At 34.7% G+C, this 18431-nt stretch overlaps 1 protein-coding gene across 8 annotated transcripts in view; it reads right to left on the minus strand.

The window, feature by feature from the left end:
• Window positions 1-2970: 2970 nt before the first annotated feature.
• The window catches only part of LOC100881697 (uncharacterized), a 497276-nt gene continuing 481815 nt past the window's right edge, over window positions 2971-18431 (minus strand). For all 8 annotated transcript variants that reach the window (XM_076535024.1, XM_076535026.1, XM_076535021.1 and 5 more), the window contains 5 exons: window positions 15634-15791; window positions 13471-13605; window positions 11130-11335; window positions 7180-7401; window positions 2971-4122 (listed from right to left, as the gene is read on the minus strand). In XM_076535024.1, coding sequence (XP_076391139.1) covers window positions 4027-4122; window positions 7180-7401; window positions 11130-11335; window positions 13471-13605; window positions 15634-15791 — 817 coding nt within the window. In that variant the 3' untranslated portion in view covers window positions 2971-4026. The remainder of the gene's footprint in view (window positions 4123-7179; window positions 7402-11129; window positions 11336-13470; window positions 13606-15633; window positions 15792-18431) is intronic.

Below are 18431 nucleotides of genomic sequence, written 5' to 3' on the forward strand. Positions count from 1 at the left end.
CCGTCGACTGATATGAATGCTTCGTAATTTTTATATTTCGAGTGTTACGTTCAACGATAATTATACATACATTTACTTCGTTTCTCGTAGCATGCACATGAATATTCGCATGTCCGATCGGCAAACAAACGAAAGAAAATTTTCCTTAATCGTTCCTATAAAATATCAACTCGAGACGCTAAGTTATTTGGAGTATACTCAAAAAGCGATTACTGGATAAACATTCAAGCAAAGGAACAATTTAAAGGCAATTTCTTTGATTGTACCGATATTAAAGAATATTACATATCACACGAGAGATCTCTTAGAAAAATTTCCGATATCGTATGTCGTGTAAGATGAAGCCAAGTTTTCGATTAGAATAGATTGGACGATGTTCGCCGGGGAAAAATCGCATCACGCACACGTATCATCAAAAATACACGTTTGATATGCTAATTAACTCGACACAAGCGAGTGCCTCGTGTTCCGAGTTCTATGGAATCAAGTTTACATAGCGGATGTTACCGTGGAAATTATACACTTTTTCCCCTCTTGTTTTTCGCTGTATCCTTACGACGATGAATCACTGTCGGAAAAATGTTTGAACAGACTTGGAAATTAACAAATATCCACGGACAATTTTGTCGACGTTTCACTTACCTTCGATAAAAATTCATTGAGAATTTTTTCTCGGTTTAATTTGAAATTTTGCGAATTATACAATTTTCAGGTGAAACTATAATATTGATTGGGATGCTTTTGACTTGTGATAAATTGTGAAAAACCCTTCGTTGCTATATACAATGAAATTAATTATAAAATTAAAAGCATTTCTCATATTTATGATTATCTTATTTTTCATTTTTATATAAGGCTCGCTTTTAGTCTAATATTTGTTTTAAGTGGAAAGAAAGTTTCACGAAGGGTTGAAGGGGTAAGTATGCAAAAAGAGGTCTCCATCTTGCCATATAAATGAAAATAAAACAATTTGGTTAACTAATATTTTACATGAAAATTCATTTAAAGAAGTAGGATAAAATTTATCTCAAGATAAGTATATCTAAATGATTATCATTCACTATGAATCTTCATATTAATTGTAATAATTATTTTTTCACTAGCAAATTTTTACTGTTTATATGAACCATTATAGTTAATTAAAGTTGTAATCAATTTTATATTGAAATGTATTCATTATAATTATGATTAATGTCACATTAAAATGTAATAATTATAGTTATAATTAAAATTACATTGTAATGTAATAATTACAGTTATAATTAAGATAACATTATAATGTAATGATTATAGTTATAATTGATGTCTCATGATAATATAATAATTGTAATTATAATTGATGTCACATTGTAATGTAATAATTATAATTATAATTGATATCACATTGTAATGTAATAATTATAGTAATAATTAAAATCACGTTACAATACAATAATTACAATTATAACTAATATCACATTACAATGTAATAATTACAATAATAATTAAAATTACATAACACCACAATAACCATAATTATAACTGATATCACATTACAATATAATAATTGCAACAACAATTAAAATCACATTACAATACAATAATTACCATAACAATTAACATTACATTACACAATAACAATTACAATTATAACTAATATTATATAATAATGTAGCATAACACAAAAATTCGTAGAACATAACTATAATGGTAGGCAAGAAGGAAACCCAGATTTGCAAATGAAAATGTCGGGAAAATGTCATCGATTTCACCGTAACTCGAGTTAAATCTTCGACGTTCGATCAGTTTCGGGCGAATTTACATCAACGCGATCCGAAAAGTCCGGGGATCGAAGAGTAAGAGTAATTTAAAGCGTTTCACAAATTTCTCTAGCAACACTGTTACCATAGTTATGCTAACTTAAGGATTACTCACGAATATTTACAATGTCCTAAATGGTAATTAACTGCTAACGATTAACGACGATTTTCATCGAGAAAGCGACTAAAGTTATTTACAATAACCGTACTTGATCGGCGAGGAAAATCACCACTTTTTCTAAGAAAATTTTTATACTTTCTCTTTTATATATTTGTGACAATAAAAAAAAATATAAATTTTGCATTATAATGAACATTAAAAAATTATATAACTGCATTTTTTAATAGACATAATCTAACTAAATACTGAAATTATAAGACAAGTTTACAAGGGCGGCCATCTTGTCAATAGACACGTCTTGTAAAAAGAAAATTGCGTAAGATGAATTACGTGTCACTTCAGAACACCTTCAAAACCATCTTCCATATATTTCCATTATACCTAAACTGAAATAACATTATTAAATAATGCTCACCGAAATATTAGCATATCGACGACTTCAATTCCTATCATTTATTTCTAACATCATTATTTAATAATCTGACCGAAGAAGCTTTATGAACCGTTGTGAAATTGACGTTAAATTTACTTCGACACAATTTCAAGCGGATTCAAGATTAAAAAAGAGCACGATTTAATTCCTCCAGAGCAACGATATCTTTGTTGCCGTGTGATACACGCCGATGGTGTCTTCCCGGAAAAAAACTACCTGTGATTTTAATAAAACTACCTCAAACGGACGGTCTTCGTTCTCGTCTATTTCTCGACGATGTGAAAGGTGGAGTACTAACCATTGAACAGAGAATGCAGGGTTAATTGTGACCCAAATGTACGATATGTACGAGGATAAACAACTAAAATTAGTATTAAAATTTTTAATGGAAGATTTTATTGTTTTCAAAAATGAAAAAATTCGGAAACTAATTCGATTGTCACGCGCTGGATTACGGCAAGGTAGATAGCCACGCGCTGAATTACGGCGCGATAAATTGCTATGCGCTAAATTACCACGCGTCGATTTACCACGCGTGGAATTACCACGCGTCGAATTACTACGCGTCGAATTCCCACGCGTCGAATTACCAACGTATCGAATTACCACGCGTCGAATTCCTACGCGTCGAATTACCACGCGTCGAATTACCACGTATCGAATTCCCACGCGTCGAATTCCTACGCGTCGAATTACCACGCGTCGAATTACCACGTATCGAATTACCACGCGTTGAATTCCTACGCGTCGAATTCCTACGCGTCGAATTCCCACGCGTCGAATTACCACGTATCGAATTACCACGCGTCGAATTCCTACGCGTCGAATTACCACGCGTCGAATTACCACGTATCGAATTCCCACGCGTCGAATTCCTACGCGTCGAATTACCACGCGTCGAATTACCACGTATCGAATTCCCACGTGTCGAATTACCATGCGTTGTATTATCACGCACTGAATTACCACGCGTCGAATCACCACGCGTCGAATTCCTAAGCTTTGAATTACCAAGCGTCGAATCCCCACACGCCAAATCTCCACGCACCGAATAATACCACGTTATATAACTTCCCGAATCCCCACACGTACAATCACCTATTGAATTACTCTCTCAATTATCAAGAATAGTATAATGAGAACCCACATATCAGTTCAATGGTTAACTTCCTCTCGACCTAAAAATCCTCCCTGATAATTTCAGCCGTGTAACCAGTGTCTGCCCGGAATTAGAATAAAGCTCGTAGAAAAAAATTAGGAAATGGGAGCAGGAAATCGTCGTTTTTATTATTTCACGGGTGGAAGCTCGTCAGGAGCGATGTGTCTTGCGGCGAAGTTGTTCCCCAGGGTGAAATAGAAGTGGAGAGATAGGGAAAAAAGAGGAAAAAGGAAAAGGATTAATCGACGAGATGGACGTAAACGGAGGCGAAACGCTTTAAATCTTTCTCGTTCATCGAATCCTCGGAACGGCTCGAGATCCATTGATACTAAACTGGCCAAAATAGGTCCCAGATCTGGCATGGGACGACCCTGAATTATTTGTTAGGCATTTAAGCTATATACAGACGGGTGTGTTATCCTTAAGGGAGATCGATATGTCTCGTTGATGGCGCTGGTTACAGGAATCCTTGGGACAAGGAAAACCGTGTTCCAATGGCTAATTCTTTCTCGACTTATTCCTTCGCGGACAAGGATCCATTAGTCAACGCCATGACTGGGCCAGAACTTCCCCTGGAGTTTGTGTCAGAGTTGAGCTCTAAAGACGAGTCCTGTAACACAAGATAAACGTATCCATAATAATCATATTTACACAAGAACCGGTTGATACTAAAATTACTTCAAGTTTCCCCAACTTCTATATACTTCTATATGAACGGGGATATTTTTTCATGTACTTGTATATGGACGGGGATCTTTAGGGAGTAAATTCAGGATTTAATTAATGGTTATTTAGGTTAAATTAAATATTTAAATAATCATGTTTGTTTTTCAGTTTAAAGATATATGCATGTATATGTATGGGTCATTTTGGACGTCACCGTCTGCGATTTTGCTCTAATCAAAATATGTTGTAATCCACATGAAATTAGGGGGGGTTTAAGTCATCATTTTACCGGTTTGGAATTTGTTAAAAAATAACCAGCCTTCAAAGTTTGCAATTTTTGCGAAAACAGGCTTCACTTACGAATTTTTTTCTCAGAAACCACTTAATCGATTTAGCTAAATTCTGTTTTGTTTTATTCACAAAGAATTGAGCTATTTAAAAATATTTTTTATAGTTCCGTCAATTTGTTATAATATGTCGAAAAATTTAAACAAATTCTTTTTGCATCATTTTAAATGAGAGGTGTAAAGGGTTTAAATTCATTTTCATTTTTTTTTAATATAGAAATTTATTTATTTAATAATATGGTGTTTGCTATGAAGTTGTAATTAAACGTTTGATGGAATTAATAGAAGAGGGAGATAGCAAGGAATTTTTCCGAGCGTGTATTAAGAGGGGGTGGTATCGCTCGAATCTTCGAGTGAGCTCGCGAAAGCTATAAACGCGTTTACGTGCGGTGATTATGCGGATACGATCGTTTCGCGGGACCATTTGACAACGATTCTCTCGGCGAATGCGAAACCGAAATGGCACAAGGCGAGAGAGAACGTTCTCTCTCGGTGTGATTTATCGCGGGTACGAACCTTTCGTCTCGCGTTTACAACGCGCGCGAACAACACACGAGACACGGTCGATAGTTTTACGATAACGACTGAACTTGTCATCGACTGCTTCCTTTCAACACTTTCCACGTGTAAATTGCTCAGAAACTCTTCATAAATAAATTAATTAAATTACTGGATATGATTTGGTGTTTTATAATAATTTGATCAGTTTGGTGTGGTTTAATCAGTTAGGTATTGTTTATCGTTTTATTTTATTGTAAGATGAATTCATTACTGTATTTTATTTTATTGTATATGATTAGTTGATTACTATGTGTGAGTTTACTTTATTGTTTACAATAAATTTATTCTCATATGTGAATTTATTTATAGTGCACAATTAATTAATTCTCATATGTGATTTTATATTATAGTGCATAATGAATTAATTCTCATATGTGATTTTATTTTATAGTGCACAATAAATTAATTCACATATGTGATTTTGTTTAATAGTGCACATTAAATTAATTCTCATATGTGATTTTATTTTATATTGCACAATAAATTAATTCACATATGTGATTTTGTTTAATAGTGCACAATTAATGAATTCACATATGTGATTTTATTTTACATTGCACAATAAATTAATTCACATATGTGATTTTATTTTACATTGCACAATAAATTAATTCACATATGTGATTTTATTTTAAATTGCACAGTAAATTAATTCTCATATGTGATTTTATTTTACATTGCACAGTAAATTAATTCTCATATGTGATTTTATTTTACATTGCACAATTAATTAATTCACATATGTGATTTTATTTTACATTGCACAATAAATTAATTCTCATATGTGATTTTATTTTACATTGCACAATTAATGAATTCACATATGTGATTTTATTTTACATTGCACAATTAATGAATTCACATATGTGATTTTATTTTCCGTTGTACAATTAATGAATTCACATATGTGATTTTATTTTACATTACACAATTAATGAATTCACATATGTGATTTTGTTTAATAGTGCACAATAAATTAATTCACATATGTGATTTTATTTTACATTGCACAATTAATGAATTCACATATGTGATTTTGTTTAATAGTGCACATTAATAATTCTCATATGTGATTTTATTTTACATTGCACAATGAATTAATACACATATGTGATTTTATTATACATCGCACAGTCAATTAATTTTTAAATATGATTTTACACTACATCATACACTCAATCATTCATTACACATGATTAATTATTCCCGTACAATTTAACTTTATTGCATACAATCAATTAGTTACTGTGCAGGATTTCACTTCACCCAGGATTGACAAATAGCAAATTGGACATAACAACGTACGACATGAAAATGAAACTTTCAAATTTAATTAAACACAACTCCCCTGGTTCCCTATAGAATTAATAAACATATTTTAATGGAATAAAGGATTCGGAATAGTGCATACGAAACAAATGCCGGCAATAAACGCAACGTGATTCAAAGCAATATACATTTATATTTCTTTGAAGTAAAATTTAATACGACATTATGAAACTGCGAGAATTGTTATTGCTTTATGATCAATATTCCACTCGTATTTACATTTAATTCGATTTTTAAAAATTACGGGATACGTTTTAATATGATTAAGAAATGTTTAAGTAAATTCGATTAAGGTTAATAAATTGTGGAATGGTGGATGAGGAATGTTACATTATGGATTTAATTTTTATTGAATTTTAGCATTTACTGACATTAATAATTTTTAGCTAATTTTAACATTTACTGACATTAACAATTTTTATCTAATTTTAGCATTTATTGACATTAACAATTTTTATTGAATTTTAGCATTTAGTGATATTAACAATTTTTGTAAAATTTTAGTATTCAGTGATATTAACAATTTTTGTCGAATTTTAGCATTTACTGACATTAAAAATTTTTGTAGAATTTTAACAATTTACTGACAGTAACAATTTTTGTAGAATTTGAATAATTTACTGACAGCAACAATTTTTGTAGAATTTTAACAATTGTTATCGGATTTTAGCACTCAGTGACATTAATAATTTTTGTTGAATTAATATTTAAAGATTCGAAGAAACTCGGAGTGTAAATTTTCTAGGAAAATTCAAAATACGTACAATGCTGAGAGCGTGCATGATGCAAGCCTGTGCCGTATTCTCGACGTGGATCAATTCATCGCATTCTTCATGGTCCAGTCCGTTTACATCAGATCGTATTTTAATCGGTGACAAAGCTGCTTCGTTGTCCGTTGACTTGCCACTGTCAGGGGACGGCAATAATTCGTGTCTATCTAGATCCTCTTCTTCTGCGCGTTCCTCGCAATCTGAAGCTTTGGTTTCCTGTTACGACAGATATAAAAGGGTACACGCGAAATTACACGGGTTCAGCTTTCAATTTCATTCTGCAAAATTACACCCTTTCAATATTATTCCTTCTGCAACCTACGCAACAAAATACCAATATTTTCTTATAATACCAAAATTAATTATTGAAACGAAATTATTATTTTTTTAACGAAGTCGATAACGAATTTTCCTGGAAAGCAGTATCGAAAGACACAACGAAAATGACCACGAGCAATCGATATCCCAAGCTCTGTATCGGGCAGGAAATAATATGAAAATTATTCAGACAGAAATATATCCAGTCATACGTGAACACGATCGTATAAAGAGAACGATGACGTTTAAAAATATTCTAAGAATTGAAAGTATGTGATCGATTGAATGTTCTAGATTGACCTGTTTCATTTTTCTTTTATGATGAGATAACGAAACGATACCCTTTGACTAACGCGTATGACACTGCGAGCTCTACTTATTTCTACTCGCTCGGATGACCAAAGCAGACCTATTTTATATTCTTCGTTTTTTTGTTAACCTCCTTTTTCTCCTTGCCACGTTAATGTCAACCTTACACAAATTTTAATAAATCTGTTTTAGCGGGTTTTTAGAAAATATGTTAATACAGTGCGTGGGAATTGCCTTTTTGGTGTCTGATTAAAGTTCGATTTAGAAGTGAAAGGTAGACATTTTTGGTACTTGATAAGAATAGGTCGATGATATGTTTTACCACGCGTTGAATTACCACGTGTCGAATTACCACGCGTCGAATTACCAACGCACCGAGTTGCCACGTATCAAGTTACCAACGCGTCGAGTTACCACGCGTCGAATTACCACGCGTCGAATTACCACGCGACGAATTCCCACGCGTTGAATTACCACGCGTTGAATTACCACGCGTTGAATTACCACGTATCGAATTACCAACGCACCGAGTTGCCACGTATCAAGTTACCAACGCGTCGAATTACCACGCGACGAATTCCCACGCGTTGAATTACCACGCGTCGAATTACCACGTATCGAATTACCAACGCACCGAGTTGCCACGTATCAAGTTACCAACGCGTCGAATTACCACGCGACGAATTCCCACGCGTTGAATTACCACGCGTCGAATTACCACGTATCGAATCACCAACGCACCGAGTTGCCACGTATCAAGTTACCAATGCGTAGAATTACTACGTGTCGAATTACCACGCGTCGAATTACCACGTATCGAATTACCAATGCACCGAGTTGCCACGTATCAAGTTACCAACGCAGTGAATTACCACGCGTCGAATTATTACGTGTCGAATCACCACGTATCGAATTACCAACTTATCAAGTTGCCACGTATCAAATTATCAATGCAGTGATCTACCACGCGTCGAATTACTACGTGTTGAATTACTATCAATACTATAATATTAACATATTAATACTACAATATTATTATCCTAATACAATAATATTAATATCGTATTAACACTATACCTTTAAACTAACATATCGCAAGTATAATTTTAAGATAGTTTTCCGTCACGAAATTAATTCGGCATCAAATGAACACATCACAACAAAAATTCCCAACAATTTGTAATTGATAATCACGATATTGCGGATGTCTACATAAAATCTGTGAGCGGTGGCAGCAGGAAGCAATAACAACAATACAAGTCAATTTGAACGATACAAGTTCTGTGCAGTAAAGAAAATAAGCGAGTTGTAATATCGTCAGGCAAGCTCCAGTGCTTAAGACAAGCCTCTCTGAACAGCCGGAAGGAAAGTACGTACTGTAACAAAAGAACGAAATCCTGTCGCCGTAGGGAACGACGTAGAACTTGGAAAAATATTACTTCATCATATGTTTCTCTGTCGATATGTCAACTGCAGAGCACGAACGAGATATACGGATTGACCTATCAAGCAATCGAAACTTTTGTTTCGGCTTTCAAGGTTCGAATTGTTTCCTTGTTACTTTCGTTGTCAACTTTGCCAACGTTGATACTCGTATTACTTATATCGAATCTACGAAATACGTGTGCATGTCTTGTGTGAGAGACTTGGAATAAATTATGGGAATAGGGATTGAAATTGTGGGGAATTTGATGGTCTTCTGTCTGATATTTCGATTAGTGACAGAAATATTAGATAGAAAAGACTATCAGTTTTTAATGTAATTAGTCTAACGAGAAATCATGACATAAAAGTATCTCAAAATAATACTTGCAATATATCAAATTAAAGGCCAAAACTCAAGGAAAATGACAGTGTCTATGCACCTTTCGTCGCAGTTCACAATACAAAATGGTGGCTCATTAAACTATCTATATTCCGAATACTCCAAAGGAAGCAACTTGAAAGACTGAGATTTTAATGAAGGAAATAATTCAAAGACTAATTACGAAACAAACTTTCGAAATTAATATCTAATTTATTAAGCAGTAAATTAGTGTTTTCCGAGAAAAATATTTCTCGGAGTTTTAACGAAGCTAGATTAAAACAGGTACAAGATCAATCCACTATCGCAGCAAGGTAAAAACAAGTTCGCAGTTCATCGTATTAAAGAAAAGAAATTTGAAGAGAAAGTTCGAACCCTATCTAGAAGAAAGTTGTTATCACAAGAGATCATAAAATATCGACAAAGTTTCCCAGATTCCTGAATATTTAAAGCATGCAAGGTAAAAAGCTGGAGAGCTTCATCTTCCAAAATCTCATCCTTCAAACTATTTTGCGCGTTAAATCATTTTGTACATTCATTACTAGGACAGATTAATTTGATTTCACGAAGGTCGAGAAACTTTGTTCTTTCCAATACAACGTGTTTACTTTATCAAGTAAATCCATAAATCGATCTTTAGGAGAAGCTAGAACAGAAGACTCCACATCGACAAATTAGAAACATTTCTTGGGTTAAACCCATCACTACTGATTAGGATCAAACCCATCACTACTAATTTTAGGCTAAAAAAAATTGCAAGTATATTGATTTTTGAAAATTTCTACAATCTATAGTTAAAAATGGTGACTGAACTTTGCAACATCAGAATTGTAAATTAGGGAATTGGAAATTTTGGAATCTGGGAATTTAGGAATTTGGGGATCTAAGAACTTAGAGGCTTAGGGATTCTAGGGTTTGGGAATTTATGAATTTGGAAATTTGGGAATTTGGGGATTTGGGAATTTGGGAATTTGGGAATTTGGGCATTTGGGGATTTGGGTATTCTAAAATTTAGGAAATTTGGGATTTAGGAAAGATGGAATTTGGAAAATTAGGATTTGGGAAAATTGGGACTTTGGACATTAGGAACTTGCGAAATTTGGGATTTGGGAATTCCAGGATTTGGAAAATTGGGACTTGGGAAATTTGGGATTTGGAAAATTAGGATTTGGGACAGTTGGGACTTTGGAAATTAGGAACTTGCGAAATTTGGGATTTGGGAATTCCAGGATTTGGAAAATTGGGACTTGGGAAATTTGGGATTTGGAAAATTGCGATTTGGGAATTTTGGGATTAAACCCATCGCTGCTGATTAGGATTAAACCCATCACTACTGATTAGGTTTAAACCCATCACTACCGATTAAGATTAAACCCATCACTACTAATTCTATACTCAACAAAAATTGCAAGTACATTAATTTTCAAAAATCCCTACAATCTTCAGTTAAAAATGGAGACAGAATTTTTGCAACAAAATTGTAAATTAAGTAAATAATTTTTAATGAACTCACTTGAAAGTCCTGTGGTAAGGGCGATGATTCCTTCTGATGTTGACCCGGACTTTGTGGAGGGCTGGGAGCAGACCTTGGACTCTGAGGACGAGTTCCCAGCTCGTAAATGTTGATCATGTGAGCTGCCTGAGCGTGAACCATTAATTCCCATGCTGAAGGGAAGGATACTTTGCAGAGCACGCAGAGCAGAGCCGTCGTAGAGTCTCCTTTAAACATCAAAATACCCTGTTTTTAATGGTTCCAGTTTATCACGTCACTCTGTTGTCTAGAGTAGGTTAAGCAACGGAGGTAAATTCACCGTAAAAATAAACTGAACCTTTTATAGTGACTCGATGAGTGTTAAATCTCGTTTGCAAAATTGCACTAATTTTCGAAAATTCGACTTAAAAATAAAGTGACGCTTCTGCTGACATAGACAACCTCAATCCCCTTTGAGAAATTGAATTAATTTTCGGAAAAGTTTGCTTTAAAAATAAACTGGAATTTCTGTCGAAGTAGATGAGCATAAGTGTTAAATGAATCTGGTTTGTAAATTGTATCATTCGCAGAAATTAAAAAAAAAATTTATAAATATAAGGTAGATTGAAATTGACAGAGTGCTTCAATAACTGTTAAATGAGAATAGTATCTCTGAAAATTCTCCACAAAAATAAAGCAGAAGTTTTGTCGAAAGGAATAGATTGTTTTGATAGTTGGTGTCAAAACAAATTAATTGAAATGAGTTTAGTCGGTCGTTTCGAGCTAACGATTCAATTTACGCAACTGAACGAGTGTTATAACAGCAGGAAACATTAATAAATAGCGCGAATATATTCCGCTAGACTAATCAAACACCAACGCTGAAATACAATTTGAACGCTTTCTTTCTGTGTTTAACGAGGATCATATATTTCAACGAATCAAGCAGAACGAATCGAGAAATGTCCAGTGGCGTAACTAGGTTTTGAGGTGAGACAGGAAACTGAGAATTTGAGGATGTGAGAAAAATTGGGAGATTTGGGAGTTTTTGGGAATTTTGAGATTAGGGGAGTTGAGGATTTAGAGATTTAGGGATTTGGGAATATGGGAATCTAGGGATATGGGGATTTGAAGAGTTGGAAATCAAGGATTTGGGATTTTAGGAGGTTGGGGATTTAGGTGGGTGGGATTTAGAAAGGTGGGAATTTAGGATGTTGGGGATTTAGGAAGGTGGGAAATTAGGAAGCTAGGAATTTAGGGATTTGGGATTTTAGGAAGTTGGGGATTTAGGTGGGTGGGATTTAGGAAGGTGGGAATTTAGGAAGTTGGAGATTTAGGAAGGTGGGAAATTAGGAAGCTGGGAATTTAGGGGTTTGGGATTTTAGGAAGTTGGGGATTTAGGTGGGTGAGGTTTAGAAAGGTGGGAATTTAGGATGTTGGGGATTTAGGAAGGTGGGAAATTAGGAAGCTGGGAATTTAGGGATTTGGGAAATTAGGAAGTTGGGAATTTAGGGATTTGGGAAAGTAGGAAATTGGCAATTTGGGGATTTGGGATTTTAGAGGATTGAGAGTTTAGGAATTTGGAAATTTAGGGTTTTGGAAATTTAAGGATGTGGGAATTTAGGGATTTGGAAATTTTTGGATTAAACCCATCACTACTGATTACGATTAAACCCATCACTACCGATTAGGATTAAACCCATTACTACCGATTATGCTTAAACCCATCACTAGAGAGATTTAATGACTTGGAAATTTAAGGATTAGGGTATCTAGGGATTTTGAGATTTAGAGATTCAGAAAACGAAAAAATTAGAAAAATTAACCACCCTTGAAAACTACATAAAAGAATTCCCCGTACAAAAATATAAAAATTACCAAATTTTAAACTTAATGAAATATAAATATGAAAATTTGCTACAAATATAAAAATTTCCTATAGCGTTCCACCAAACCATGCCGTTGCCCCACCTAGTTACGCCAGTGTATTCGGTGTCTCGGTTATCGCGTTACCCTAAAGCAAATTCCACTATCAGTCGCGTCTCGCGAACGTTTTCACGTCGGTCTCGCGATAAAACGTCAAAATATAATTCCAGGCAGCACGGTATCGGGATACACGTTCGAATTTCATTTTTACACCAGATGCATCAGGGTGTTCGATTGTAAGGAGAACGTTCGCGAGTTAAAGGGAAGAGCACCGGGACAGTATTTCGAAACCGGATGTTCCCTCGAATTCCAATGAAAGCCGGATCTTTATTGAAAAATTTCTTAAAGGCAATCCCCAGAGCGTCTAGTAGCGGAATTCGCTGGGGGAAAAGGACACTCGATCTCTCTGTGAAACGAGTTTGCCTATCGAAAGTGGAGGTGGTTTTCGAGTACCTACTTGGAGCTGTTCCATTGAAGGTGTGACATTTACACGTGAACCGCAGCTTGCAGTAATTCCGTTTGTGCTCGAGCAACTCTCCCAGGTCCGTGAACATCTCTCTACAGTTACCGCAGATCAGGATGTCCGGGTTACCTGAAATGGTCATCGTAAATTCAACAGCAGTCATTACAGACCGCGCGGACAATCAACATGATATGGAGAATGATTTTTATGGTGGTTTGGAAAATCAGTGGTTTAGAGATTTAGGGTCTTTTGGAGTTTTGGGAGGTGGGGAGATAGAAGTTTGGGGATTTGGGGATTTGGGGATATTGAGATTTGGGAATTTGGGAATTTGGGGATTTGGGAATTTGGGAATTTGGGAATTTGGGGATTTGGGGATTTGGGGATTTGGGAATTTGGGAATTTGGGGACTTGGGAATTTGGGGATTTGGGAATTTGGGGATTTGGGGATTTGGGAATTTGGGAATTTGAGGATTGGAAAATTTGGGGACATGGGAATTTGGGAATTTGGGAATTTGAGGATTGGAAAATTTGGGGACATGGGAATTTGGGAATTTGGGAATTTGGGGATTTGGGAATTTGGGGATTTGGGAATTTGGAGATTTGATAATTTAGAGGTTTAAAAATTTTAGGATTTCTAGATTTGGGGGTTTAAGAATTTTGGGATTTGTAGATTTGGGGATTTGAGAATTGGGAAATTTGAAAATTTGGGGTCTTGGGAATTTGGAGATTTGAGAATTCGGAGATTTGAGAATTTTGGGATTTTTAGATCTGGGGATTTCCAAGATTTGAAAATTTGGAGATTTGAGAATTTTGGGATTAAACCCATCACTACTGATTAGAATTAAACCCATCACTACTGATTAGGATTTAACCCATCACTACTAATTACGTTTAAACCTATCACTACTGTCTACTTTACTATAGTTTTAAACTTGAGAACTTTAGAATTTAGGGATTTTCAAGTTTCTTAATTTATATAAATAAATTAAATTAAATTAAATTATATAAATAAATTAATAAATTAAATTTATATAAATTAAAATTGAAATAAATTGTCGTATTACTCAATCTCAAGTTACAGAAATCAGAGTGTCTGTATAACAAAAAAAACCTTCCATAGCAAAGAATTAAAATATTCGACTGCAATATATAAAAACACCAGTTACTCCATATATATTACGATCTAAATTCCATATCAGTTTAATATCCAGCAAAGATAGAACAACAAAAGAGAAATAAAATCCACTGTTAATAAAAAAACAATTTTAAACGGATAAACTAAAGAGGGTCAGCGAAACAAAGTTTCACTGTTATAATCCGGGATTCGCTTAGTACATCTATTAAATAACTTTCATCGAGTCTCTGTCCATGCGTTCGCGACAAAATTTTAATCCTATCGGCTGGATAAATTACTCCCACTGCACGTAGCTTATGTAATTATTTAATCAGGAAAGTTGTCTGAACGCGGCAGGTCCGATAATCTAAAACTTTTTAAATGAAAACGTAAATGGGTACCCCGTTCACGGCTCGTGACAAATACATCCGCCCTTGGTTCGTTTTATTTTTTGCTGGACCTTGCGTTTATACATAATTCCAGCATTTTAGGAGATTCGAGAGAAGTTTTGAATTGTGATTCAAAACACAAGGGAGTTTTGTGATTTGAGATTTTTGGGAATTTTGGGAATTTTGAGGTTTGGGAATTTTGGGATTTGAGAAATTTGGGATTAAACCCATCACTACTAATTAGGATTAAACCCATCACTGCCGATTAGGATTAAATCCATCACTACTAATAAGGATTAAACCCATCACTACTGATTAGGATTAAATCCATCACTACTAATTTTATACTAAAAAAAAATTATTTGTGTATTCAGAGATTCAGAAATTTATGCCTTTATTTATGCAGAAATATAAAAATTTATATGCCTGAAACTTAACCATCAAAAAAATATAAGAATTCCATCCTAAATATTAAAAAAATAAAAAACAAAAAATTTATAAACTACAAAAATAAACTCAAAATCAATCAAATACAATTAATCAATTAAAAACCCTAAAAATAAACAAATAAACAGCTTTAAAAAATTCGTGAACTAGTAAAATACTTAAAAACGAAATAAAAATACGTGGTAAATTGATAGTAAGGTTACTCACTGTAGACTTTCAGTTGATTTAGATCTGGAACGGCGGTGGTGTTAGCAGCGGGTTGTTGTTTCTGTTGTTTCGGATGTTGCGATCGAGCCGGTGGCATCAGTCGGGGTCTCTTCAGTGGTGGTGCCAAACGAGGTGGAAACGCAGTCGACGCGTAGTAACTGAAAATAAACTTCAGCCTGAGCGTGCAAACATTTCTCAAACCGCGAGTAATTGTTCGCTACGTTACAGTGTGCAACCTTTTCCCTTGTAGCATTATTCAATTTCAAAATCCGACCACTCGAGGAATTTTCGGTATGTATGGAATTTCGAGATTTCGGAACTGCTTGTCATTTATGGGAATTTTGTGGAATTTCAGGATTCGAGACCTGGGTAATTTAGAGAATTTGGGGATTTGGCAGTTTGGTAATCTAGGGAATTTGGAGATTTGGGAGTTTCGTATTCTAGGAAATTTGGGGATTTGAGGGTTGGTAGTTTAGGTAATTTGGGGACATTAGAGTTTTGGAAATTAGGGAATTGGGGGGTTTGAGAGTTCAGTACTCTAGGGAATTTGGAGCTTTAGGAGTTTTGGAAAGTAGGGAATTGGGGGGTTTGAGAGTTCAGTACTCTAGGAAGTTTGTAGCTCTAAGAGTTTTGGAAACTAGGGAATTTGGGGGTTTTAGAGTTCAGTACTCTAGGGAATTTGGAGCTCTGAGAGTTATGAAGACTAGGGAATTGGGGGGTTTGAGAGTTCAGTACTCTAGGGAACTTGGAGCTCTGAGAGTTTTGGAAACTAGGGAATTGGGGGATTTGAGAGTTTGGGAATCTAGAAAATTTGGAAATTTGAGAGTTTGGCAATTTAAGGAATTTGGGGATTTATGAGTTTAGCAATCTAAGGAATTTGGGGGTTTGAGAGTTTGACAATTTAGGAAGTTTGGGCTTTGAGAGTTTGGTAATCTAGGGAATCGTTACGTCAGAGAGTTCAGTTATCTAGGGAGTTTGAGATCTGACAGCTTGGTGATCTAGGAAATTTCAAATCTGAAAGCTTGATAATCTGGGGAATTTCAAATCTGGAAGCTTGATAATTTAGGGAATTTCAAATCTGAAAGCTTGATAATTTAGGGAATTTCAAATCTGAGAGCTTGATAATTTAGGGAATTTCAAATCTGAAAGCTTGATAATCTGGGGAATTTCAAATCTGAAAGCTTGATAATTTAGGGAATTTCAAATCTGAAAGCTTGATAATTTAGGGAATTTCAAATCTGAAAGCTTGATAATCTAGGGAATTTTAGATTTGACAATCTGAGAATTTGAAATATTGTTAATTCAGAGAATTTTATCATTGAAAAATTTGAGAATTTGAAAATTAATGGAATTTGAATGTTTGCAAGTTTGGAAATCCAGGGAATTCAAGAATCCAATACTATGGAAATCTAGGGAATTTTTATATTTGGAAGTCTACGAATGTGAATTTTTCTGAATCTAGGGAATGTGAAAATTTGCAAATTCAGGAAATTGATAAATCTGGGAATTTATAGAATTTCAAAGTTTGCAAATCTGGTGATCTAGGGAATTTGAAGATCTGGGGGTCTTGCAATCTAAGAGACTTGGTACTTAAAATTTTGTGAATCTAAGGAATTTCAGAATTTTGCAAGTCAAGTCTATGAAAATTTGAAAATTCCCAGAATGTCGAAATTTGAAAATTTGAAATTTTTGAATTATGTGAATCTAATAATACAAAGTTTTATATATCTAAAAATTTGACACATAAGGTATCACAAATATCAAAAGAAAAAAATGAAATAAAAAAAAATTTGGATTGCTCCTATATCCTCCAAGTATAACCAAGAATATTTGAAGAAAGGTTGCCAGTGTTAAAAAGAACGATACGTCCCTGTTCCAGGGCGTTAAATTGATGGCGCGGAAAAACAGGTGACTTAGGAACGGCTTTAACGTGTATTTTTCGTCGGCTGTTTTTCTCCGAGTGCTGTTTATTCGACACCGAAATTTCCAAGGAAACCGTCCACGGTGATTTTTATCCCGGGAATTTATCAAACGCTTATCAAGGCGTCGTAGAAAAACAACGCCGCAATTCCGTTTAACGAATAGTTGATCAAAAAATAATTATCACCGTATTAACGGTCTATCTATCCGCCGATGGCGCAATTAATCACCCTTCCCAGACCGAGATTGGAATTTATTTTGCCGCTCGAAAATTTCAATCGGACGTTATCGGTGTTTTACCTTTCTTTTTTTTTTTCGCCCGTTGCAATCACGCTTAATACATCACCGCCTGACAGCCACCAATAACGATTTATGGGACGATTACAATCTACGAATTTCTGCGGTAATGCGCGCTAATTAACGTCGAATTTGTAAACACGATGTCTCGATTATACTTCCGACTCAATTCGGACAAACGCGCCGGCCGAAAGCCGTGTAAATTGCGAACAAATTGCATGATCAAAGCGAAAACGAAGATCTATAGAGTACACGCGAAATCAATTAATCGCGCTCAAATTACCAGCGATATGAACTACTGCGATTTCTCTGCCTTTCTAGCGTTCAACGATCACCGGAAATTCGCTTTGATTTTCAACTATGTTACGGAGATATTATTTTTTGAGTGTGGTTCGTTATTTGAGGTGGGGAGATTTTAATGTAATAGTTTATTAGGAGTTTTATGGGGATTTCAAATTAGGGTGGTTTTGATTCTGGTGTAATTTTAGAGGGGGTTTTCTGAATTGGGGTGACTGGGGTGTAATTTTATTTTTGGGGGTTTTGAAATTTTGGGATTCTCCGATTTTGAAATGTAAAAAATG

This window comes from Megachile rotundata, chromosome 8 (genome assembly GCF_050947335.1).
Source record: "Megachile rotundata isolate GNS110a chromosome 8, iyMegRotu1, whole genome shotgun sequence".
NCBI classification, from domain to species: domain Eukaryota; kingdom Metazoa; phylum Arthropoda; class Insecta; order Hymenoptera; family Megachilidae; genus Megachile; species Megachile rotundata.